The 25,237-nt window shown below is 48.6% G+C and overlaps 1 protein-coding gene across 1 annotated transcript in view; it reads left to right on the top strand.

Annotated features, from left to right (window-relative positions):
• Positions 1-25,237, top strand: part of rptor (regulatory associated protein of MTOR, complex 1) — a 174,092-nt gene that overhangs the window by 46,315 nt on the left and 102,540 nt on the right. Inside the window, exons 5-7 of the mRNA XM_062545481.1 lie at positions 8,529-8,687; positions 10,239-10,385; positions 22,637-22,812. Of these exons, the coding sequence (XP_062401465.1) occupies positions 8,529-8,687; positions 10,239-10,385; positions 22,637-22,812 (482 nt within the window). The remainder of the gene's footprint in view (positions 1-8,528; positions 8,688-10,238; positions 10,386-22,636; positions 22,813-25,237) is intronic.

The following is a 25,237-nucleotide window of genomic DNA, read 5'->3' as shown; positions in this document are numbered from 1 at the left end:
GCAAGCTCACTTTTTTGCAAGTGCCGCTGGGAAATGTAGTCCTACGGCATTGCTGAGTGGTGCTGCTCTCCAACCCAGAGCTACACATCGATCAGTAATTAGACTTTTCCAGAACTCCACTCCACTGCGCGGTTCGTAACCTTGAGCGCGGCGCCGCCGGTGTGTGTGGCGTTTGGCAGCGCTGCCCTCGGTCCTGCCCACGCTGTGCTGTGCCGCCCGGTGCCCCGGTAGCCGCGTCGTGCTGACTTTTTTAATTGAGGGCCCGAGTCGGGGCGCTTTGGGGCGAGCTGATTCAATCAACACCTCGCCGCCTGACCTTCCCCGCGACCGCATGACGATTGAGAGAGAGTTTTTTGAAAGACGTCTGGGGTGGAGGTCCACACACACACACACACACACACACACACACACACTCTCACACACACTCACACACACACATATCACCTCCCCCTCGCTCGCTCAAACTATTTTTTCGCTGCTCTCGGCACAGGTCCAGTTTGGAGCCTGTGTGCTTATAGAAAGTGGAAGTGTTTGGGGGGGTGCTGTTAGAGGGCTGAGAGGGCCCCCCCCCCCCCCCCCCCTCTCTCTCTAATTGAGCCCTGGCTGCTTGCTCTCTGCGCTCTTTCCTTCTTTGCCTTTTCTGCCTATTTGTCCCCCTCCACTCCCCACTCTCTGCTCCCTCCATCTCTATCACCCCCCCCCCCCTCCCATCACACACACACACACACACACACACACACACTCCCCCCCCCCAGCGCCGCCGCTGCCGCCCCTCTCATCAGGGCCCTGCCTAATTGCCGTGGAGGTCAGCAAGCCCCTGCAGCATTCTGGGAAACGCCGGCCGGCCGGTCCCCGCGCGGTTCCGCTTGAAACAACACCAAAAATAGGGCCACGCCGAGGACTCATCACATTTTCTTTTTACTTTGTGTCATTTTTGGCTAGAGAGTTCCGGAAAAGGAGGGGCCGAGGGGGTTGTGTGTGTGTGTGTGTGTGTGTGGGGGGGTGGGGGTAGACACAGCAGCCAGGTCCAGGAGACTCAGATTTAAGGAAGCAGAAGCTCAGATGAGCAAGAAGAACCCCCCTATCTCCCCCCCACCCCTCCTTCCCCTCACCTGTCACAGACGCGGGGCAGATCCAGAGCCCAGGGGCTCACGGCTGCCAGCCGTCTCCAGCTGCAGCAGTCACGACGCATTAAGCCACGTTAAGCCGCGTCGTCAGAGCCGCACGGCACCATCGGCACGCCGAGGCAGAGGACGTCAGCGGCGCCCTGCGCCACCTCCCTCGCCCGCTCACGGGGGCACGACGCGTCGCACGAGGAGACGAGAAGCTTGACGGGTTCTCGCGCGCTCTTAGTTGCTCGTCTTACACGGCGTTTCATGGCTGGCTCAGACCTTTTGGAACAGTCAGCCTTTGCTCTGTGTGTGTATGTGTGTGTGTGTGCGCGTGCGTGTGTGCGTGTGTGTGTGTGTGTGTGAGTGTGCGCGTGTGTGTGTGTGTGTGGCCCTGACATTTAAACGCGGCCGAGAATCCATTTTGGACACGCGGCAGGTGGACGAGCATCTGAGAAGAGCACGTGTGCGTGAGTCGGCAAACAGGAGGTTTGGGATGTGTGTGTGTGCGTGTGTGTGTGTGCGTGTGGAAGTGGGTTGTTTGAATTGTGCGGCATCATCTTTTAAACATGTCGGCCCCGGCTGACGCGTTGGTGCCTCATTAGTCCCTCTCCGCGGCCGCTGGTCAAACACGACCCGTCACCGTCCTGCTCCGTCTGCTGCCTCCGTGGCCCATACGGAGCGACCAGAATAGCAGCGCACGTTTGCCTGGCATCACTCTCATCCTGCTGGTCGAGGCCGGGGCTGGCATCGGGGGGGGCGGTGCCAGGCCCAACGTGGCACGGCTCGGGTCCTCATTTCCACCATCCTCGGCTGACCGCGTGGCATCGATCGCGTCAGCTGAGCCGCTGGAACCCGAGCCGGTTCTTCGGGAGGGGGAACGTTCCGCTCGGACGGGCTCATTTTTCATCCAGACAACCTTTCCTCTTTAGCGTTCCCTCGAAGCGCAACCTTGGTGCATAAGTGCAGGGGAAAGTAGGTCAGACTACTGGAGACTCAACAGGTGCCGTTTTCTCATTTAGTGCTTTATTAAAGCTTTTCTTGGACTCTCAGCGGAGGTCAGTTTCTAGTGTTTGGAGTTTAGGATGAACAGGTGACCATTCCCACAGACCTCCTTTACTGATCTGAATTTCCCCTTGGGGATCAATAAAGTATCTATCTATCTATCTATCTATCTATCTATCTATCTATCGGTTTTATTCACTTCACTTTCAAATCACTGGTGAGATGGACAGACGAGAGGTAGACCAGATAGAATACCTCCACACTTTCATTCTTTCCAACACTACCTTTGTAAATAAACAGGTACCAATGATTTTGTCTCCTCTCTGTCAGATATGACCATCCCACTTTCTCATAAAGGACACAATGATGAGTGTTATAGCCATCACCAGTAATGAATCTCAGGGCAGAACGGTAGTCTGAGTGACTTTCATTTGGTTATGTATTATGTAGCTGGCGTTTGATGCGTCACCAGGGCTCAGTCAATTTCTGCCATCGGTCATCTGATGGATTCTCAACGTATTGACGCGCAATCTGGCTGGATTAATTCACACATAATCATACGTGTTCTTGCCCAAAAAACATCCTGCGGGGCTTAACATCTCTCGGCTCGAGCTCTTACCACCGGCCGTTTTAAAAGCAACTTCTTTACTCAGATTAAATCGACACACAAAAAGGCTTATGTTGATCTTAGCTCTGTCTTGCCTTTATTTGTGTTGTCTGTTTTCTTTTTTTGGATGCATTTGGCACAGGCTATACGCGGTGTTCTTCTGGTTATACAAGAATTACGCAAGCTTTAATCAAGGCCTCTGATATGATTTGATAGTAATGTGCTTTTGCCGAATGTAAGCCCTCTCAAGGACACAGAGGCCTCGGCTGATTTAGCCTGCACTCTTGTTTAGGTTGCTCTGTGATTTACAATCAGCCGCTCAGCATGGGGTTGTGCTGGTGCTGTATACTTACCCTGGGCTGTTGGAACATTACCACCAGCCTGTGTGTGTGTGTGGGTCTGTGTGTGTCTGTGTGTCTGTGTGTCTCTGTATGTCTCTGTGTGTGTCTGTGTGTGTGTGTGTGTGTGTGTGTGTGTGTGTGTGTGTGTGTGTGTGTGTGTGTTGGTGTCTCTGCGTATGTGTGTGTGCACGCATGTGTGCATTGTGCATATTTGAAGAGTGTTTCGCTGCTCTCCCCTATTATGGCTGAGAGGCTCTTATGAGTCCACAGGTCTCCGTGATTTCATCAGCTTCTCCTCACTCTTTAACATCGACGGAGAGCTTGTTGAACACAGTTAACCATTCAGCCTGTGTGTTTATGAGCTCAGTGAGTTGGAGTTGGTTTGTTGAGATGTGAATCGAGCCCATCTGCAGTCCAGTGTTGAGCAGTCCAGAGGTGCGTTGAAGTTCACGAACATAGGCGAACGGTAGCAAGCGCTCGCAAACTGTATTCCGTTAGCCTTGAGCTTTTGCTGGACATTTGGTAACAATCACAAACAGTCTGAGGAGGTAGTGCTCCGCGAACATACAGTGGAACTGGACGTGAGTTTGATGAACGCAACAATGCAATTAGTTAGAATGGAATGTTAACACCGACTTGTTAATCTGTTCAAAGAAAACATGTTCACCACGAACGTTCGCCACTGTTTGCCAAATTTGAACACACCTCAGAAGTAGACGTATTGTGTCTTCCATTCCCTGTTCCACATGACCCAGAGAGCTCCACAGTCCTCCATAATTCCCCTCAGACGGCATTGGGAGGTAAAAAGGCGCCGGCTATATTCCGTCTGTGGCACTCTGTGCTCTCCTCAGTGGACTCTGCAAGAGGGGAGCTCCTGCCACAATGATCTATGCTCGCCTTTAATGTGAAGGCCTACACCGACACAGAGAGTGTGCTTGCTTGGCCAACTTAATTGATAGAACGAGGAACTTGTGGGCTTCTGGAGGCCAAGCTCAACCTGATTAGGGACTAGTGGTGCGTGAGAAGGGGAGAGAGAGAGAGAGAGAGAGAGAGAGAGAGAGAGAGAAAGAGGGAGAGTCGATGCTATGAAGAGAGAAGGGAAGAGTGCAAGAAGTGTCGAGACACCGAGAGTGTCTGAGGGAGACTGAGGTGCAGAAATGAAAGCTTGCGGGAAGATGAGAGGGAATGTCGGAACGGATGGAGGGCTGGGGAGGGATGAAGTGAGGACTTCTGAAGCCTCTAGAGGAGCTTTGGCTCAGTGGGGAATCAGGGTCCAGGAGCTCCCCCTTCAGGCACAGACTGGTAACATCACTCACCCCACGCACAAGTAGATACACAAGCACACACCAACTCACGAACAAAACACAGACCACCGTTGCCTTCCGCAACATTGGCATTCCTCAGTTAACACTGATGAAATTACTCCCTCTATCTCTCCGGCTCATATTTCAGTGCCCAGAACCAAAACCCTGGTGCAGAATGCAATTTTCTCCCTCTCAATATCAGCTGATTTCATAAGGGCTTCATATCGACCCTTTTAAAATGGCCAGGCACTAACTCCGTTTCAGCGATTCTATCAGAACACTCTAAAATGGTTACCTTCCCCTAGTGATCTGTAAGGGAAAGAGGACAGGTTATTTATGGCCTGTTTAATTCAGTCTGTGGTCCCATTCCTATGATGTCCAGTATATCTGCGATTGTAATCGATATGTTGCGATTTTTTATCATCAAAAATGATTAAGAGAAATAAACAATAAAGAAATGTAACCTGACTTTCATGAAGTGTTATCAGCGTAGATGAGGTGGACATTTTGTCCGAGAAACCCAAGTGCTTAAGGAATACGGCCGGTGATCAGGTTTAATAAGTTGGAGATTTTGAGAGAGATCAGTTCAGTCAGTCGACTTTAATTTGTCTCACTCTGTCTGTCTACGAAACTGGAATTAAAATACTCGTCAGAGTCAGACCCTGGTGGGCTCATGGCATAAATTGGCAATATCCATTTTGATGTGGGACATTACATTTGGGTCTAATTACATTTCTGAGCCATTTTGAAGATGGGAATTGACAGCGCGAGTGTTGCTTCCACCGAGTGGGAGAGGGAGGGGGGCGTTAGGGCAGGAGGGGGTGTTAGGGCAAGATGGGCTAGGAGGAGGGGCTGTTCGGGCGGGATGGAGTGGGCTGGTGTGGGGAAAGAGGTGAGAGTGTTTAAAATGGCAGCTTTGTCAGGGCGATGCATCTTTGTGTGTGTGTGTGTGTGTTGAGATGATTCACGCACACAGGGACACAGGCCTCTCTCACACGCCGGTGCGATTACATAAGATCCGACTGCGCAGAAACTGCCTCGCAGCCCGTACACACACACACACACACACACACACACACACACACACACACACACACACACACACACACACACACACACAAACACACACTCACACCAGCTGGTGCAGGCTCAGCATGATGCTTACAAGCAAACGGCACACAAGCACATTTACATGTGTGTGCACACACACACACACACACACACACACACACATTTTCACACGGCATTCATGGTGCATCTCACTTCCCCGGTTTCTCTCTCTAGTGCGCATTCTTTCTGGAGAACAATTAGGAGAGAACCCAGCCGGGTGCAGGTCCCTCTGCTCCCCCCCCCCCCCAACCACACAGGAGAGCGCTTCATCAAGCAAACGTTTGGAGAATACTGTAGTAATGCTTACAGGCATTTCTGACACAGTGGCATGCTTGAGATCACTGTGTGCCACCTCTCATGTACACACACACACACACACACACACACACACACCCTGCACCTCATGCCGCTGAGCTTTCATCCTGTTTCTTCTGTTCTCTGAGAGAGCTGAGGCCTGCAGCACCTGTCAGATCTAGAGAGAGAGAGAGAGAGAGAGAAGGGGAGAGAAGGGGTGGGAAAGGAGGAAAGAGAAGGGGAGAGAAGGGTTGAGAGGAGGAGAGACAACAACAGAGAGAGAAAAAGAGGGAAGGAAAAGAGAGAGAGAGTAGCAAAGGAGAGGGACAAAGATAAAGTGGACTGGAGAGGTTGTCAGACGCACAGTGGAAGCAGCAAGTGAAAGTAAAGATAGAGAGAGAAAATATGAAATAGGGGGAAAAAGTGAACTAAGACTAATAGACCATGCTGTGTGTGTGTGTGTGTGTGTGTGTGTGTGTGTGTGTGTGTGTGTGTGTGTGTGTGTGTGTGTGTGTGTGTGTGTGTGTGTGTGTGTGTGTGTGTGTGTGTGTGTGTGTGTGTGTGTGTGTGTGTGTGTGTGTGTGATGTGTGTGATGTGTGTATCAGTCAGACTCAGAGAAAGGAGTGGGTCTGATTGGCCTTCTCTATTTCCAGCGTGTGCCACTTGTTGCTCTGACAAATCCCTATGGGAGCCGCTACACTGACTACGCACGAGCAAACAGCAAACACCCCCCCCCCAAAATAACAACAACAACAACAACACCACCAACTTAAACCAGCCTCTGACTTAAGCAGCAGGTGCCGGATCAGACAAGATCAATTTCCATCTAGAAGCCTTGACCCAGTCTTCCTCCTCCTCCTTCTCCTCGTCTCTCCTCTCCTCCTCCTCTCCTGTCTTCCCCTCATCCCCCTCTTCCTCTCGTCTCCCCTGGCTCTCCCCCCGTGCGGGCCGAGCGGAAGTGTGTGTGCGAAGCGAGATTGCCTTCGCCAAAAGACAATCTTCTCCTAAGTGCCTCTCCATTTAGGCGTTGACACGCGATACACTGCAGTTCGCTTCGCTCGGCTCACCTGTCTGTCTCTCTCCGTCTGGCTGTCTGTCTGTCTTGTCTACTCGTCTGCCTGCCTGTCTGTCTTGTCTACTCGTCTGCCTGCCTGCCTGCCTGCCTGCCGGGTTGAGTCTCTCTGGAGCAGAAGTCGGCTCCGTCTCAGCCTCTCAGCGAGCTGTAAACAACAGCTCAAGCCGCCGCAGGTTGGAGTCAGAGAGTGCTGGAGTCTCTCTCTATGCTGATGCTGAGATTTCCTCTTTTTTTTTTTTTTTTTTTTTTTTTAAGACTCGCTCTTATTTTCTTTCCTCCGAAAACTAGTTCATCTATATGGTTCTCGAGCAAAAAATAAAGCCTATACAGAGGAGAAACTAGGACACTGGGTGCTATAAGGTGATTCTTTTATTCTTGTTTGGACATGGCGATAACTTGTGTGAGGAAGTCTGAGTCTCATTATAACACACCACTCCACATATGAGAGAGAGAGAGAGAGAGAGAGAATGATGGGCAAAGAGAGATATCAGCCATGGTCCCAGGGTGTGCGTTCACTGACGCAAATGAAACGGTGGGCTCTGCAGTCATAGCCTACTTTCTGCCTGGCTCCTCAACTCTCTCCCTCTTTTTTTTCCCCGGCACTACTGCTCTGGATGGAGGGGGCTTGGATGCAGTCGAAAGAAAAGGACTTTTGTTACCCCTCCAAAGATACAACCCAGCAACCCAGGGCCTGTCCTTTGGGCTTTGTACATTTACTTAATGATCCTGAAAAAACATCTCTGTGTAAACCTACTTTACACAATTTTAGCATTTTTTACTCTCTTTTTTCTTCCCACCACCGCTCCAGCAGCAGTCCTCAGTGCCCACAGAGACTTGTGTGAGTTATGAGAGATGAGAATGGAGGCTGATTGCTGCTGACGAGCTGGTGGAGCAGCCCAGTCATTTCTAAAGCAAACCTTCTAGAAAGTTCTGACTTACCCCCCCACAGGTCAAATCTCATTAAGCCTCACTTTGACTGGCTGTCAAGTTGTTGTTGCTGAGCTGTGCTGCCTTGTTTATGGTCATGGTTATTGTTATGGTTATGGCTATTTGGCAGACGCCTTTGGCCAGAGTGACGTACAAATGAAAACAATACAATAATAATAATCTTCCAGTCTTGCTTGTGTTCTCCATGTTCTGTGTTCCAGTCTTGCCTCGGTGTTCTCCGTGTTCTGTGTTCCAGTCTTGCCTCCATGTTCTGTGTTCCAGTCTTGCCTCTGTGTTCTCCATGTTCTGTGTTCCAGTCTTGCCTCTGGGTTCTCTATGTTCTGTGTTCCAGTCTTGCCTCTGTGTTCTCTATGTTCTGTGTTCCAGTCTTGCCTCTGTGTTCTCCATGTTATGGGTTCCAGTCTTGCCTGTGTGTTCTCCATGTTCTGTGTTCCAGTCTTGCCTCAGCGTTCTCCATGTTCTGTGTTCCAGTCTTGCTTCTGTGTTCTCCATGTTCTGTGTTCCAGTCTTGCCTCTGTTTTCTCCATGTTCTGTGTTCCAGTCTTGCCTCTACAGTATGTTCTCCATGTTCCATCCTGTAAATGAGGTGGAGCTCAGCTCTTCTACTGCACCATAATGGCCACTACTGGGGGGGCGGGGGGGGGGGAGAAGGCTGTGTAATTATGCACTGCTCTTTGATCCGTGGCTGTGTGGCGGCGCTCCCTCATCGTCCGTTCCCTGTGTTCCTGCTGCAGGCGCGCTACAAGCAGAGTCTGGACCCCACGGTGGACGAGGTGAAGAAGCTGTGCACGTCGCTGCGCCGCAACGCCAAGGAGGAGCGCGTGCTCTTCCACTACAACGGCCACGGCGTGCCCCGGCCCACCGTCAACGGGGAGATCTGGGTCTTCAACAAGGTGAGGCGCGCGCCAGGTGTGGACGTGGGGACACGCATATATGTGCTCACTGCTCATACATCTTGGCATATGCACACACACACAGACACGGAGGGACACACACACACACACACACTTCAGACACTCTGCGTCACATGCAGTAAATGCACATTTGGTACGCACTTGCAAATGCACCTTCTGAAATGCAACTGCACACACACACGCACACACACACACACACACACACACACACACACACACACACACACACATACATACTGTACATGCATCTCCATTTGTTGACCATCTTTAATCTCATTATCTGCACAAATAAATTGGAGACATCAATATGCAAAGTACTGCACACACACCCACACACCCACACACACACACCCACACACACACACACACGTGCGCTCTCTCTCTCATCCGGCAGGAAGACAGGTCTCTGTTTCATAATGTTTCATCAGAGCATACTGTGGATGCCCGTCCTGACAGCCCTGCTGTGCCCTGGCACACGTACCCGCACGGCCCACGGCGCTCTGGCACCTGCACTGGCACTCACACTCACTCTGCGCAGCAACATCCTCTCTTCTCTCTCTCTTCTCTCTCTTTCTCTTTCTGTCTCTCTTCTCTTTCTCTCCCTCTTTCTCGCTATCACTCTTCCTATCTATTCCTTTATTGTCTTCTGTCTTTGCCATCTCTCCTCATGTCCACTGTACAGTATGTTGCCAGGTAAAGCATGTCATGCCATGGTCTCTCTCTCTCTTTCTCTTTCTCTTTCTCTTTCTCTTTCTCTTTCTCTTTCTCTCTCTCTTTCTCTCTATCACTCTTCCTATCTATTCCTATTCCTTGTCTTCTGTCTTTGCCATCTCTCCTCATGTCATGCTATGTTGCCAGGTAAAGCATGTCATGTCATGGTCTCTCTCTCCCTCCATCTCTCTTTTCTCTCTCTTTCCCTCTCTCCCTCTCTCTCTTCCTCCCTCTCTTTCTCTCTCTCCCTCTCCCTCTCTCTCTCACTCTTCCTATCTATTCCTATTACTTGTCTTCTGTCTTTGCCATCTCTCCTCATGTCCACCATACGTTGCCAGGTAAAGCATGTCATGCCTCCGTACGTTGCCAGGTAAAGCGACTGAAGCGCGGTCGATGGTCGGTGAAACGCTGGCTCCTAGCTCTGTGACGGCTCCAGTCCGCGTCTCCTAAATCCCGACTTCAAACCCCTCTTCTTCTCCCCGAACTCCAAAGCGTTCCAGCGCTTGTTCTCATCGGGGGAGGTGCAGCAGGGAGGCGGTCTCCCTCTCACTCATTCTGACTGTTCATTTTCATTGCAATTTAACCAGACACTTTTGCTCTCGCTCGCTAATTATCCTATTCATTCTCCCTTTTGTTCCTTCCTGCTGTTCTCTCTTTCTTTCTCTCTCTCTCTCTCTCTCTTTCTTCCTCTCTCTCTCTCTCTCTGTCTTTTTCCTCTCCTTTTCTCTCTTTCTCCCCCCCCCTCTGTCTGTTTCTGTATTTTTCCTGTCTTGACTGGACTCCACATCAGCTCTTGTGTTTGTGTGTGTGTCCCTCTAGAACTACACGCAGTACATCCCCCTGTCCATCTACGACCTGCAGACCTGGATGGGCAGCCCGTCCATCTTTGTGTACGACTGCTCCAACGCCGGCATCATCGTCAAGTCCTTCAAGCAGTTCGCCCTGCAGAGGGAGCAGGAGCTGGAGGTGCGTCCAAAAAATGTGCACACACACACGCACACGCACGCACACACATGCACACACACGCACACACTTACACACAGACGCGTGTACACACAAGTGCGTACACACACACACACACACACACACACACGCACACACACACAGACACGTGTACACACACACACACACACACACACACACACACACACACACACACACACACCCCAAAGCTAGTCTGATATGCACACACACTTAGTGTTTCTTGCTGCATGCACCATGCACATCTGCACTCTCATACTGGTGACATGTGTTTACAAACAAACACCCACCTGTTGTCCATACATACATGTATCAACCAGCTGACTTTGCCCAATCCTCTCCATATCTTTATCAGCAATTCCTCTCTTTCACACACACACACCCTTCTCTCTCTCCCTCCGTCGCACACACACACACACATCACTCTCCTTTTCCTGTATAGCAGTTCTGCGCTGCTGGCCATTATTGTTATTAAGCCTGCAGGAAATGAGCTTCCATTCCTCTCCGGTGTCTCGCTCTCTGAGACTCGGTGCAAACCCACCTACCGCTCCAACCCCACCCCACAGGCTCATGGGCACACAGTCATTAGGAGTTTTCAGTTGAAAATGGGCTACTTGCGCGAAAAGCTCTTGTGCGCTGGTTTGTTTTTCCGGTGGAGTGTTTGACTTTGAGCCTGCTACTATTGTTAATGCAATTAGTGCCTACAAGGACCTGGTTTGGTGTTGTTGCACCTAGTGAATCGGCACATTACGATAAAAAAGGCTTTATGCATGCGTTAAGATTTTTGTTAATGATGAGCAAACAAGATATTCATTGTCGGAGTGAAGATGTTAGCAGCAGAATATAGCAGAGGATGCTGTTACGACACAGTTAATGCTCCGCCGGAAAAGAAACAAGTGCACTGAGGCCCTTTTGTGCAAGTAGCCAATTGCGGGGCCCCCAGAACACCAGGGGCAGAACACGAGGGGCATGTGGAACTCGGTGGGCATGTTGGCACCACCGGGCAGAGAGAGGCAATAGAAGCTCTTGGTCCCCCGTTCTGATTCCACGTCTCAGTGTGTGGAACCTCTTGTAAAGCCAGGGTGCATATTTCATTCCTAGTCTCTCACTTCTCATTTCTCGGGGTGTTTAAACGAGGGCCTGAATCAGCCAGGTTTCACCGCGTTGAGCTCCCGTGTAGCTCTTTGATGATCCAGAGCTTTTAGACGCACGGTTGATTTCTCCCATCGATGATTTCATTAAAAATGTACGCATTTGGCTCTGTCTCGGGGCCCTGCTCACTTTTCCTTTCCATGTTTGGATTGTTGCCTCATGTTGTGGTTTGAAATTCTCATAGTAGTTTTTGGCAGATTTGCTTTGTTGACAGAACTGTGTTGTGTACATTATCATGTATAGTTTGTCCATTCTATATTGATTTTAATGTTTGTAGTGGGTAAGAATTCTCTCAAAAGCCTTGACCCCTATCCATATATCATACATGATTAAGGGCATTAGTTGGGCAGACTCCTGGTATGTTTGAGTGCAGGGGCAATATAGAGGGCATTAGTTGGGCAGACTCCTGGTATGTGTGAGTGCAGGGGCAATATAGAGGGCATTAGTTGGGCAGACTCCTGGTATGTTTGAGTGCAGGGACAATATACAGGGCATTTGTTGGGTAGACTCCTGGTATGTTTGAGTGCAGGGGCAATATAGAGGGCATTTGGTGGGTAGACTCCTGGTATGTGTGAGTGCAGGGGCAATATAGAGGGCATTTGTTGGGTAGACTCCTGGTATGTTTGAGTGCAGGGGCAATATAGAGGGCAGTTGTTCGGCAGACTCCTGGTATGTTTGAGTGCAGGGGCAATAGAGAGGGCATTTGTGGTATGTTTGAGTGTGGGGGCAATAGAGAGGGCAGTTGTTGGGCCGACTCCTGGTATGTTTGAGTGCAGGGGCAATAGAGAGGGCAGTTGTTGGACCGACTCCTGGTATATTTGAGTGCAGGGGCAATATAGAGGGCAGTTGTTGGGCAGACTCCTGGTATGTTTGAGTGCAGGGGCAATAGAGAGGGCAGTTGTTGGGCAGACTCCTGGTATGTTTGAGTGTGGGGGCAATATAGAGGGCAGTTGTGGTATGTTTGAGTGCAGGGGCAATATAGAGGGCAGTTGCTGGGCAGACTCCTGGTATATTTGAGTGCAGGGGCAATATAGAGGGCAGTTGCTGGGCAGACTCCTGGTATATTTGAGTGCAGGGGCAATATAGAGGGCAGTTGTTGGGCAGACTCCTGGTATGTTTGAGTGTGGGGGCAATATATAGAGGGCAGTTGTTGGGCAGACTCCTGGTATGTTTGAGTGTGGGGGCAATATATAGAGGGCAGTTGTTGGGCAGACTCCTGGTATGAACATGTCTGTGTTGAGCTGGCGCTCTCGGCCTGCAGCCAGCAGTGAAGAGCGGGCATCTGGAGAGGGATGAATTAGTAATGGCCGCTCGGTTTGGGGAGGCCTTTTTCTACCTTGTCCGTCTTCCTCCGCTCATCACTTTATTTATTTATTTATTTATCGTCTGCTTTTTTATCTCGGGCTGTGGCATCGCCGCTGAATTTTTATCATCATAGCCGGAACGCTCCCTCAATTATTCATGGCAAAGTTTTTGAAAAGTGTGGTAGTAGTGTTGCACCGAGACACAGACTGTGTGTGTGTGTGTGTGTGTGTGTGTGTGTGTGTGTGTGTGTGTGTGTGTGTGCATGTACTGTATGTGTGTTTGTATGCATGTGTGAGGTAAGATCTGTGTGTGTGTGTGTGAAGAGTCTTTGTAGGAGAGCCCATCAGTCACTAGGGCTCAGTGGGAGTGTGCATTAGGGGTTCCTCTTGCTGTCCCGTGTTCACGCAGGTCACCTGAAGTTTATTTTTCTCCCCCAACCACTGAGGCACACGCAGCATCTTAAGCAATCAGAAATCCAGCATGTACTGAGAGGACTTCAGGGGGTCCCTCATCTTTGTGCCGTCTCTTGATTGAATGTGCGCGGTGTCCTACCCAGGTATACTGAATAAGGTGTATTCGGAAGGCTTCCACAGTGGATTTGGGGCTGTTTTGGGGCACAGTGCCTATGCATTCAGAAACCATGCTGGATGCTCATCGTCGTGACTGGAAGTTGTTTTTTTTCTTTTCTTTTTTTTTCGACTGCCGACTAGGCTGACTGTAGACTGAAATAGCCGGTGCCCTTGCCCGGCGGACCCACTGAATGTGTGTTTGGCTCCTGTCTGCCCACTGCTCTGCATTCCAGAACTGCAGACATTCTGAGGAAGATGCCGCCAGGTAGTGATGGCAGTCTGGACGTCTGGCCCAGGCTCATTAATGTGGCATATGGAGGGGAAGAAAGGCTGGGGATGGACATTTTTGATGGACGGCTGGTGAAATATTAAAGGGAGCTGTCTTCCCTGGTATGGGGATGACCCGCTGCAGAAGTCTTTGCCTGCAGCAGGATTCTCCTCAGCTGCCTCAGGAGCTGCCTGTCTTTCTTTTCGAGCAAGAAAGGGAGAGAGAATGCCCATCCAGAGAGAGAGAGAGAGAGACAGAGAGGGAGAGAGGGAGAATGCCCATCCAGGGATGGAGAGAGAGAGAGAGAGAGAGAGAGAGAGAGAGAGAGAGAGAGAGAGAGAGAGAGAGAGAGAGAGAGAGAGAGAGAGAGAGAGAGAGAGAGAGAGAGAGAGAGAGAGAGAGAGAGAGAGAGAGAGAGAGAGAGAGCGAGCCCATCCAGGGATAGAGAGAGAGAGAGAATGTCTAACCAATGAGAGAGAAAGAGAGAATGCCCAACCAAGGAGAGAGAGAGTGAGAGACAGACAGAGAGAGAGAATGTCTAACCAATGAGAGAGAAAGAGAGGATGCCCAACCAAGGAGAGAGAAAGAATGCCCAACCTGGGATGAATTCAGAGATAATATTGATGAGAGACGGGGAGAGTATTATGGAAGGAGAGACAGAAAAGATTAAGGAATTAAAATGCTGATAGATTAATGATGGGGGGGGGGAGAAGACAAGCATACTGTACTGTATGTGCGCCCATTGTGAGAACAAAGTTGAACATTTTCTCACCGAATGCAAAAGATACACAATCACTAGGCAAAACTACTTTAGTAAATTCGGAGACATATGTCCCGAATTTCTTAACATAAGTGATAATAAAAAACTATTATTCCTCCTGGGGGAAGTTGACAGCTGTATACACCTAGCTGCCGAATATATCCATTCCTGCCACATCCTCAGAGAACAGCCCATGTCTCATGATCAATAACATAGTAATTCATAGACTCTTTTTTCTCTCTATTCTTTTTCTTAAACTTTTTTTTTTTTTTTTTTCTACTTTTTCATTTATTTATTTATTTATTTATTTATATATTTTTTTTTTTACTATTACTATTATATTTTTTTAAATTATTATTCAGCCTGATATTACTTCATTACCATCATCATTACTAGTATTATTATCATTATTATCAATATTACTATTATTATCATTATCTGTATTATCATTATTTCTGATATTGTTAGTATTATTATTATCTGTATAACTATTGTATTGAATGCTTTGGCAATATTGTAAAATTTTACATTCATGCCAATAAAGCTATTTGAATAGAATTGAATTGAATTGAAGGAGAGAGAGGGAGATGAGGACACTGAAAGGAGAAAAAGAGGGGGAGCAGGACAGAGAGATGGAACAAGAAAAGGAGAGAAAGAGGGGAATCAGGACTGAGAGATGGAGCGGGAACTAGTGAGAGGGGAGAGGGGAGAGGGGAGACCCACAGTCCATCAATAACACTTAGGAGGCAGACAGGCGAGGCAGGGGTGCAAACACAGAGATGGGGCACGCCTGACCGTGTTCCCTTCTTCAGCTCTTTAAGGAGTGCTGTAATTGAGTTGGACCCGTGTCCCCTCCCCTCCATCTCTGTCACGGCCATCTCTTTAGCTCCTACTTTTGCCAACTCACACACTCAGACGCGCACACACACACACACACACACACACACACACACACACACACACACACACATATGCTCACATACACACACACACACACACATACATACTGTGTACACACACACACACACACACAGATACACACACACACACACATATATACAGTGAGGAGAACATGTATTTGATACCATGCTAAAGTTGACTAAAAAGAGGAATATAAAATCATCATTTGACAATTGATCTTAATGTCTTAATTCAAAAATTGAGTAAAAATAAAACCGCTAACTACCCCAATTTTCTTTGTGAATGAAGAATGTTTCGTAAATAAATAAATGTTCTTCCTAAATGCTAGGGGGAAGGAAGTATTTGACCCCCAATGTAACCCTATGGGAATTTAACACATAGGGTTAACATTGGGGCAGGCAGATTTTTATTTTTTAAGGCCAGCTATTTCATGGATTCAGGTTATTATGCATCCTGATAAAGTTCCCTTGGCCGTTGGAATTAAAATAGCCCCACGTCATTACATACCTTTCACCATAGCGAGAGATTGGCATGGTGCTTTTTGCAGTAGGCCTATTAGCCTGTTTGATGCTCATTGAGCTCAATGCAAATCAAACAGGCTAATAGGCCTACTGGAAAAAGCACCATGCCAATCTCTAGCTATGGTCAAGGGTATGTGATGATGTGGGGCTATTTTAATTCCAAAGGCCAAGGGAAATTTATCGGGATGCATAATATCCTAGATCCATGAAATAGCTGGTCTTTAAAAATAAAAATCTGCCTGCCCCTATGTTAACCCTATGTGCTAAATTCCCATAGGGTTACATAGGGGGTCAAATACTTCCTTCCCCTAGCATTTAAGGAAAACATTTATCTATTTACGATACATTCTTCAATCACAAAGAAAATTGGTGTCCTTGGCGGTTTGATTTTTACTCATTTTTTAAATTAAGGCATTAAGATCAATTGTCAAATGATGATTTTATATTCCTGTTTTAGCATGGTATCAAATACATGTGCTCCTCACTGTATATACTCACACACACACACACACACACACACACACACACAAAAGGGGCTGTGTCAGCGTCCACACACACACACACACACACACACACACACATATATACTCAATACTCATATGCAGTACACACACACACATGAAAGGGGCCGTGTGTGCGCCCACATGAGAGTAACCCCGTCCTTTTGCCAGTTCTGATTGCAGAGAGCACAGTCTGTTGTGTCTGCTGCTGAGAGCGCGAGTCAAAACAATAGTTAGAGTGGAGGTCACCGCGTCTGAGAGCCAGTCATGTTTTCACAACAGTTTTGGTTTCTGCTGCTGCAGAAACAGGGCTTTTGAGGAGTGCAGGCTTTGTTCCCTGTTTGCTTTTCAGCTCCCTGAGGGACCTGGTGTTTGTGTGTGTGTGTGTGTGTGTGTGTGTGTGTGTGACCCCAGTCTGGTACACTGAACAGGTTCATCATGACTTCCTGTGGCAGAAGGCAATGCTGAGTGGTTGAGGAGCTGATGAGGGGGGGTGGGGGAGAGGGGGGGGGGAGGGGGGAGGGGGGCGGTTTGTTCCGGAGCAATAAAAGATTCAGGAGGAAGTCAAAGCGGGGAGTCCCCTATAAGCCTTGCTTTGACAATGTAGCATGGCCCGATACACGCAACTCCTGAGCTTACATAAGGCTCAGAAAACCACAACAGGGACAGGCATGTGTGCACGCACTCACTCTGTGTGTATGTGTGTGTGTGTGTGTGTGTGTGTGTGTGTGTGTGTGTGTGTGTGTGTGTGGTTGTGTGAGGGGATGTGTTTGCTTCATACCACTGCATCCTCTGTGTCTTTTCAATTATACACAGTTGGTTGGCTGCTAAATATCTCATCACTCAAAGCACACATGGACATTATACACAGTCTTGCCTTCTCACTTTCGCTCTCTCTCTTTCTGCCTCTTTCTGCCTCTTTCTTTCTCTCTCTCGCTCTCTTTTTCGCTCGCTTCCTCTCTCTCTCTCTCTCTCTCTCTCTCTCTCTCTCTCTCTCTCTCTCTCTCTCTTGCACGCGTGCATATCTCAATCTATCTCCCTATAGTTTTCAGGGTTAAACCCCTTTCATAAAGACCTGAAAGACCAGAAATGCAAATCCGTTCCCCACATATGACTGTGAAGCCCATTATTTCTCCATTCAAATGCAAATGCTCCTCCCCTTGCGATTGCTTCAAACCCTACATCATTACGGATATTAGAAACCAAAAAAGAAAGGAGAGGGAGAAAAAAACGTTCTACACTCCATGGTGCGGTTTCGCAGGTTCATTTAGCCCGCACGCCCCTTTGATTGGGGGCTGAGATGGCTCAGATCCGTGTGGATATCCTCTCATAGTAATCGAGGTGTCTAGAGGGCGAGCCTCGCCGGAGCTATTTGCTTTTTATCAGCTTGATCAGCTCCAAATTTGTGGGCCTTTCATGTGTTTGTGGAGGAGAGAGGAGAGAGGAGGGAGGGAGGGAGGGAGGGAGGGAGGGGGGCTGTGCTGCCTTTGACATCCGCAGTGGTCCAGGAGGCCTGCTGTTTGGGGAGCGCAGTAGCCTCTGGTTGTTGTCCTGCATGACAAAAGCGCACTTTTCATGTCAGAGTTTGTGAGCCCTTGTGTGAGACCTTGATGTGTTGTGTTGTGTTGTGGATTTGTGGTGGTCTGTGACTCTGTGACTGTGTATGGTTGTGTGAGAGCGAGTTTTTGTGAGGGTGTGTGTGTCAGATGGACCTCTGTGTGTGTGTGTGTGTGTGTGTGTGTGTGTGTGTGTGTGTGTGTGTGTGTGTGTGTGTGTGTGTGTGTGTGTGTGTGTTTTGCTTTTGCTCTTTAAAAACGGCCTCCCCTTTCTCTAGCTCCATCGCTCATGAATAATTGATGAACACTTGATGGATGCATTGCCCCCATACAAGGCAGCAGGCTCCAAAGTTTGATCTTTCTCTCTCTCTCTCTCTTTCTCTCTTTCCCCCTCTCTCTCTGTCTCTCTCTCCCCCCTCTCTCTTTCTCTCTCTCTGTGTGTTTTTATGTGTGCGTGTGCACCAGGGTCTGTGCGATGACTGTAGTCCCCTCGGATTGCTCTTATGAATTAGTGTCACTCAAAAAAAGATTTGCTGCAATTAAATTGTAGCCTAATATCCCCGGTGAAAAACACTGCCATGGTGATTGTCATGGTAATTTGTAGGATTACAATATGCTAATATGTTAATTACTGTGGATGTTTTTGTGTGCACCATCCTGTCTCGACTCTGGAGACATATTTGCCATAAGGATTATATTGCAATGCACACACTATCCTGTGCTGTAGAATTGTATTACCCGATACTATGATTTGTTGGGCAGACCCCTAAGCAACAATGTTTTTATTAGACGGATAGTCTGTGTTTCATTGTATGGGAGCTATATATCATTTAAACAAGCAAAAGGGAATCAACAAAACAAAGAGGGAACAATGCTGCGACCAGTTGTGACATGGGAATTGGCCCATTCGTTCTGCTACATTTGACAGCAGCTCTTTGAAGTCATACAATGGATTCACATATATTTACCCTTGCGTTACAAGATGAAGTTATTCTCTGTCCGCGCCTGTCTGTGCCAAGCTATATTTCTTTTGTTTACCACCGAGAGAAATACCTCAAGCTCTCGAAAAAAACAAAACAAACCTGATGCGCTGAAATTACACGCTTGATCAAACCTGTTCATTTTCCTTAATTCCTAATCTTTTTGCCAGACCGAACCTGCTGACATGTCTTAAGGGGACCCAATTAGTCGATGCAGAAGTAGCTCGTTTGGATTTGTTATGATGATGATGACCTTGAACCGTAGACAAGTGAAGTGTGCGGAGCACTGGCGGTTTAATTCGCACCTGACAGCGGGTGTTGAGTGTGCCGCCCTGAACCCTCGCGGCTCCTATTATTCTCAGGGAGGGCTGCCGATGGGGAGACATGGCGAGCGAGGCAGACAGAGAGAGAAAGGAGAAAGCGAGAGAGAGGGAAAGAAAATGAGAAAGTGAAATGAAATGGAGGGAGCGGAGGAGAGAGGGTAGAGGTGAGGAGAGTTGGACAGATAGATGGGCTGTGTGTGTGTGTGTGTGTGTCTGTGTGTGTGTGTGTGTGTCTGTGTGTGTGTGTGTGTGTGTGTGTGTGTGTGTGTGTGTGTGTGTGTGTGTGTGTGTGTGTGTGTGTGTGTGTGTGGTGTGTGTGTGTGTCTCGGTGTCGGTGTGTGTGTGTGTCTCGGTGTCGGTGTGTGTGTGTGTGTGTGTGTGTGTGTGTGTGTGTGTGTGTGTGTGTGTGTGTGTGTGTGTGTGTGTGTCTCGGTGTCGGTGTGTGTGTGTGTGTGTGTGTGTGTGTGTGTGTGTGTGTGTGTGTGTGTCTGTGTCTGTCTGTGTGTCTCTGTGTGTGTGTCTGGGGCCTCCGTGGGGGCCCCTGCTGTCTCCTGGCTGGCAACTCCGCGGAGGGCTCTTGGCCCTCGGCCCCCTGCCACCACACCGCATCCAATTACCACACACCACCCAGCCAGCACACACCACCCAGCCAGCACACACGGCACTGCACCGCACCACACCACCCAGCCAGCACACACGGCACCGCACCACACCACCCAACACCACCCAGCTCGCCCGCACCGGACCGGCGCACACTGGATCTGTTTTAAAGCAGAACCCTTAAGATAGAGACAATGACATGATGATTAGGATTTCTAAAATCTCTGTGTCTCTGTGTGTGTGTGGGTGGCTGTGTTCATTAGGAGCGAGTTCAAACTTATTGCAGAATTATTACAGAACACAAACTACTGTGTAGTGTTCTGTGTTTCTAGCAAGTGTTGTGAGAGCTTATGAGGAGGACGAGGAGAAATCTCTCTCCCTTTTTAAATAATAGAGCACCAGTTTCAATAGACAGCAGTGTAATGTGATTTTCCAGAGAAGAATCATGCTTGCAGCTTTCATCATTAAATGAAAATATATTCCTCTATGATGTTTGGTGTTTGTGTGTGTGTGTCTGTGTGTGTCTGCGTGAGTGCGTGTGCAACATCTTGCGTGTTTTGCCATTTGCAAGTTTGTGTGTACGTGTAAGCATTTAAGTGCGTGTGTGTTTGCATGTGTGTGTTGTCTCCCGTCGCCTTGCCGTGCCAGGCGGTGTGTGTGTGTGGGTGTGTGGCATCGCTGCCTTCGCGTGACTCAGCGCTCTGACTGGCCGGCCGAGCGTCTGATTTTCCTGTCGCAGCAGAGGCGCCCAGCAGGCCCAGCCTTTGGCACTTTTAAACACAGAAAGGATTTTAGCACTTTGCGGCTCGGGCGGGTTTTTTTTCGCGGCGTTTTTCTTCTCTCCGTGAACAGGCTGCAAGCTGGCCATGTGGACAACACGGGGGCTTGTTTAATCCTGCCGGCGCGATGTCTGCAGTGGACAGAAGAGCCGGTTCAGTGGAGCTATGTGCAGCTGCACAAACAGAATAGAAAAACTCTACTCTAGATTCTGCTTAATGGCAGACATTTTTGAGGTTTTTAAAGTATTTCAGGGCATACTTGGAATTAGCATTTTTTAAAGTTTAAATGTATTTTGCGGCATTTAAAAATAAAAAATGCTCAAGTGATTAGTTTTGATTAGTTTTTCACAGAGTCTGCACAGTATGAAATTGCTAGTCGACAGAAAGTTCATTATTTTTTATGAAGGCCTTCCTGGGAGTGTTTGCCTTTATCTTGAACCCAGTCTAGTCTAGATTAAGTCCTCACTCATTGCTGTTACTGTTTGAAGACATATTTTGAAGTTTCTTGACTGAACTTGAAGTCAGCAATGGATGCTATCAGATAATTACCTTGTAATGCTCAGATGCCTTCTTTGAGTGTGTGCTTCTTAAACCAGACCAACAACTCTAATACCGTTCACTCAGTAAGGGTGTTATTGCATGGTGTGTTGTAATTACATAGTCGTTACACGTTAGTAGAGAGTAGCAAGCGTACAGAGCATATAGAGTAGTCTCAACAGGTGACACCTGTGAGATGATTGACTACCGTAATTTCGCGACTATTAGCCACGGCTTATTGATTGATTTTACATTTCTTCAGTTATGAGGTTAATACAGGGGGGGCAGTTAATATGGTGTTTATATGGCATAAAACACTGTCCTGTGGCTTATACACAATGCGGCTTATATGCAGGAAATTGCTGTAGTGTTGCACTGATGTATAGATCCTGTTGCTCCTAGACGTCTCCTACCGTGCAGCCCCGCACGGAAGCGTCTGGAAGAGTCTGGCCATGGTCAGTTCGGAGTGGAGATGTGCTGGTCCATCAAGAGACCAGAACACCCCTCAGGGCAGTCTAGAGGGAGATAAGAGGACTGTGCTGCATATTCATTATTAACCACATTAACCCCCCCCCCCTCTCTCTCTCTCTCATTCGGCCTCCTGCCTCTCTGCCACCCAGCCCAGCCTGCTGCTGATATGAGGACTGTAAAGCCTCCGTGTCCCCGTCACTTTCCCCGCTCGCTTTATGGGTTGAGTGTGTGGGGGTCAAGGTGACCTTCAGCTCCCGCCTGCAGTATACTGCGGCTGGGAGGCTTACGACGGGCAAAACAACAGCACCTTGTAATGTCCAATTTCCCCCCCCTCTGTCTTTTCCTGTCCTCCCCCTTCCCTCACCTGGCTCTGGGTCTCTCTCTTCTGTTCAGTCATCTTTTTTTCCCTCTCCTCTCGTTTATGACCTTCTCATCATTGCTTCTGTCAGGTCATGGATCTGACTCCTCATCTCTCTGAACGATCCTTCTCTCCATCTCTCTCTCTTCCCTCTCTTCTGTACTCTGTGTCTTGTTCTCTGTGACTAGCTTTATCTCATTTGATAGTTAACGTAACGTTCCTCCTTGTCTGTACTCTGTGTCTTGTTCTGTGTGACTAGCTTTATCTCATTTGATAGTTAACTTTCCTCCTACACAGCATGTTGTATTTTAGCTTCTTTTGTTCTTGTTCTCGCAGTTTTTTTTTCCTGGCTGTTTACTTGGCTTGTCCTCTGGGTCTTTGCTCTGAATTATTTCTTATTTCTCTTTTTCACTTCCCCTCTGCGCTCTCTCTCTCTCTCTCTCTCTCTCTCTCTCTCTCTCTGTGTGTCTCTGAGTCTCTGTCTCTCTGTCTCTCTCTCCCTCTCTTTCTCTCTCTCTCTCTCTCTCTCTCCCTCCCCTTCAGACTGTGGTCTGGTTTTGTATGCATACCTGTCTCTGTATCTGTCTCTAACTGTGTGTCCACATCTCTCTCTCTCTCTCTCTCTCCTGGTCCTAGGTGGCGGCCATCAACCCCAACCACCCCCTGGCCCAGATGCCGCTGCCCCCCTCCATGAAGAACTGCATCCAGCTGGCGGCGTGCGAGGCCACCGAGCTGCTGCCCATGAACCCTGACCTCCCCGCTGACCTCTTCACCTCATGCCTCACCACGCCCATCAAGATCGCCCTGCGCTGGTAAAGCACACGCACGCACGCACGCACGCACGCACACACACACACACACACACACACACACACACACACACACTACACACACTACACACACTACACACTGTACGCACACACACACACGTACACACACACCACACACACACACACACACACACACACACACACACACACACACACACACACACACACATACACACACACACACACACACACACACACATACACTGCACATATTGGCTGGCGTTACCATTAAGAATGCCATTAGTGCTTCAGCCACAAGACCTAGCCTAGGTGTGCATACACAAGCACATACATACTGTAATATGCACCATACCCATTCCTGTGTGCATTCCCACATGAGGTACTCCAGCATCCCTGTAAAGATGACCTTCCATTAGCTGTTCTGATACGAGGCCTGTAAATTATTACACAGCCTGTGCAGTTCCTGCTCTTTGTATGACAGTTTTGCATCCACTGCACTTCCAGACTCTTGTTGCGTACCTCAAGACAGCTTTGATTTGTAGACGTTAGCAGCACATACAGTAGGGCGCTCAAAAACACACGAACTCGCACACCCACACACGCATATTCATAAAGCACTTCTCCAAATGACCTTTTTTCTTGTTTTAGGTATGTTTTATTATCCATAAATAATTAATGTTGCACGCTTCAGACCGTACATAGAAGCCGTGTGCCCACATTCTCAACCTTTTCCCACGCACAGGGCTAAAATATGCAGTCTGACTTCATTAAAATGTGTCCCTGTACACCATCCGCTTGCGCCATGCACATGCACTCACATACAAATAAACACAAACACAAACACATCAAGAACATTCCAAGTGTTTACGTGTGCCTATGCAGACGGTATTTTTACGCTTGCATCACCATAAATCATTACCATAATGTACACATACATACAGTTCTCATCAGCGTGGCCTAGATGCATGAAGAGTGTGCAACGCACACAACAGCAGCGTCCTTCAGACGAACGAAGCGAAAAAAGTGAAACTGTTACGCGAGCACGACTCGTCCCCTCCCCTACTGCCGCCAGGAGGACACCTGACGCGTGTGTGACGCGCTACAGGTGAGGTGAGGCGAGGCGAGGCGAGGCCCGGCGTCGGTGAGAGCACCTCTGGCTCTTGCACGTGGAGCCTGACTGATTTCATCAGCGTCTTCCTTCAGTCACGTACACGCACGCAGTCTGGCACCAGTGCACCTCACTCATCATAGCACTGAATAATCTCGCCCCTTTGTCTTGATGTCTTCCATGTTTGTACATACAGTACAGTTCATCTAGCCTGCATATGTAAGACGCTTCGTATAAGGGGTCTTTTTTTTTAGATTCTCCCTCCCTATGCATAATACACGTAATGAATAGGATGTAGCGTGGGAAACTAGGCCACTGCTTAGGGATATCTTTGATGCAGACATCTTAAAAAATGAAGCAGCTCTGTAAAGTAGTGGAACAGTAGAGGAACTGGGTTCTAAGCTTGTTGCGGTTTGGACAGTGAGATTAATACATAGAGGATGCCATTGACTGTGATGGGGGGGAAAAGCAGGAAGCAGTTAAGTTAGTGCTGTGAATATGTAAGTGCTGTTCATTTGCCCAATTAATGTTAATCATACAGGATTCCAGGAAATAGTTTGTTATGCCTGAAAAGTGCCCTCAAGGATGTGGGTGCAAGTAACCAGAGGAATATTAATGTGAAATATTTTAGAAGCGCGCGTGTGTGTGTGTGTGTGTGTGCGTGTGTGTGTGTGTGTGTGTGTGTGTGTGTGTGTGTGTGTCCGTGTCCATCCGTGGCTGTTAGGGTAAATTGAGGTCTCTGCACACCATCCTGCTTGTCACCCTGAGATATACACCACCGCCTGCGGGATTAGTTTCATGCACACAGCGAGATTACGTGTTGAGCCCCCTCATCGATCCACACTGTGTGGACTCTGTTAAATGCGCTCTCTGTCTGTTTTTCCTTCACTTTTAGTCCTTTGTCCTCTCGCTGTACTCTCTCCATCCTCTTCCTTCTTCCCTTTGACACCTCTTTGTCATCGGTTCACATAATGACCATGTGCAGTTGCCCTCCGTAAGAGAACTCTCCATTCCCGCGAACGAACGCGTTCATTTGACGTCACGCGTCACATGTCACTCGTCCCTCTCGTCCGCCTGCACCTTCCTGTTCCCCCTCTCTCCTCGTTCCTCTCTCCTTTCCTCCTCCTTTTCATTACTCGTGGAGAATGATTTAGCACGTCTGCTCTCCTGACATTCTTTGCTATGTAGGTTAGGCCCGCCGAGGTCAAAAACTCTGCGTGAAGGCGAGCGAGCGCAAAGCAGGTAATTGGAGGCAGGTCCCGTTTACAGATTATTCATCACACAGTCACCACTCAAACGCTCGGTTTGTCCCTCTTGGGCCGCCGTCTCTGGGCAACA

This window comes from Sardina pilchardus, chromosome 1 (genome assembly GCF_963854185.1).
Source record: "Sardina pilchardus chromosome 1, fSarPil1.1, whole genome shotgun sequence".
NCBI classification, from domain to species: domain Eukaryota; kingdom Metazoa; phylum Chordata; class Actinopteri; order Clupeiformes; family Clupeidae; genus Sardina; species Sardina pilchardus.
Note: the sequence above shows the minus strand (reverse complement) of the source record. Positions and strands in the feature narration are given on the sequence as shown.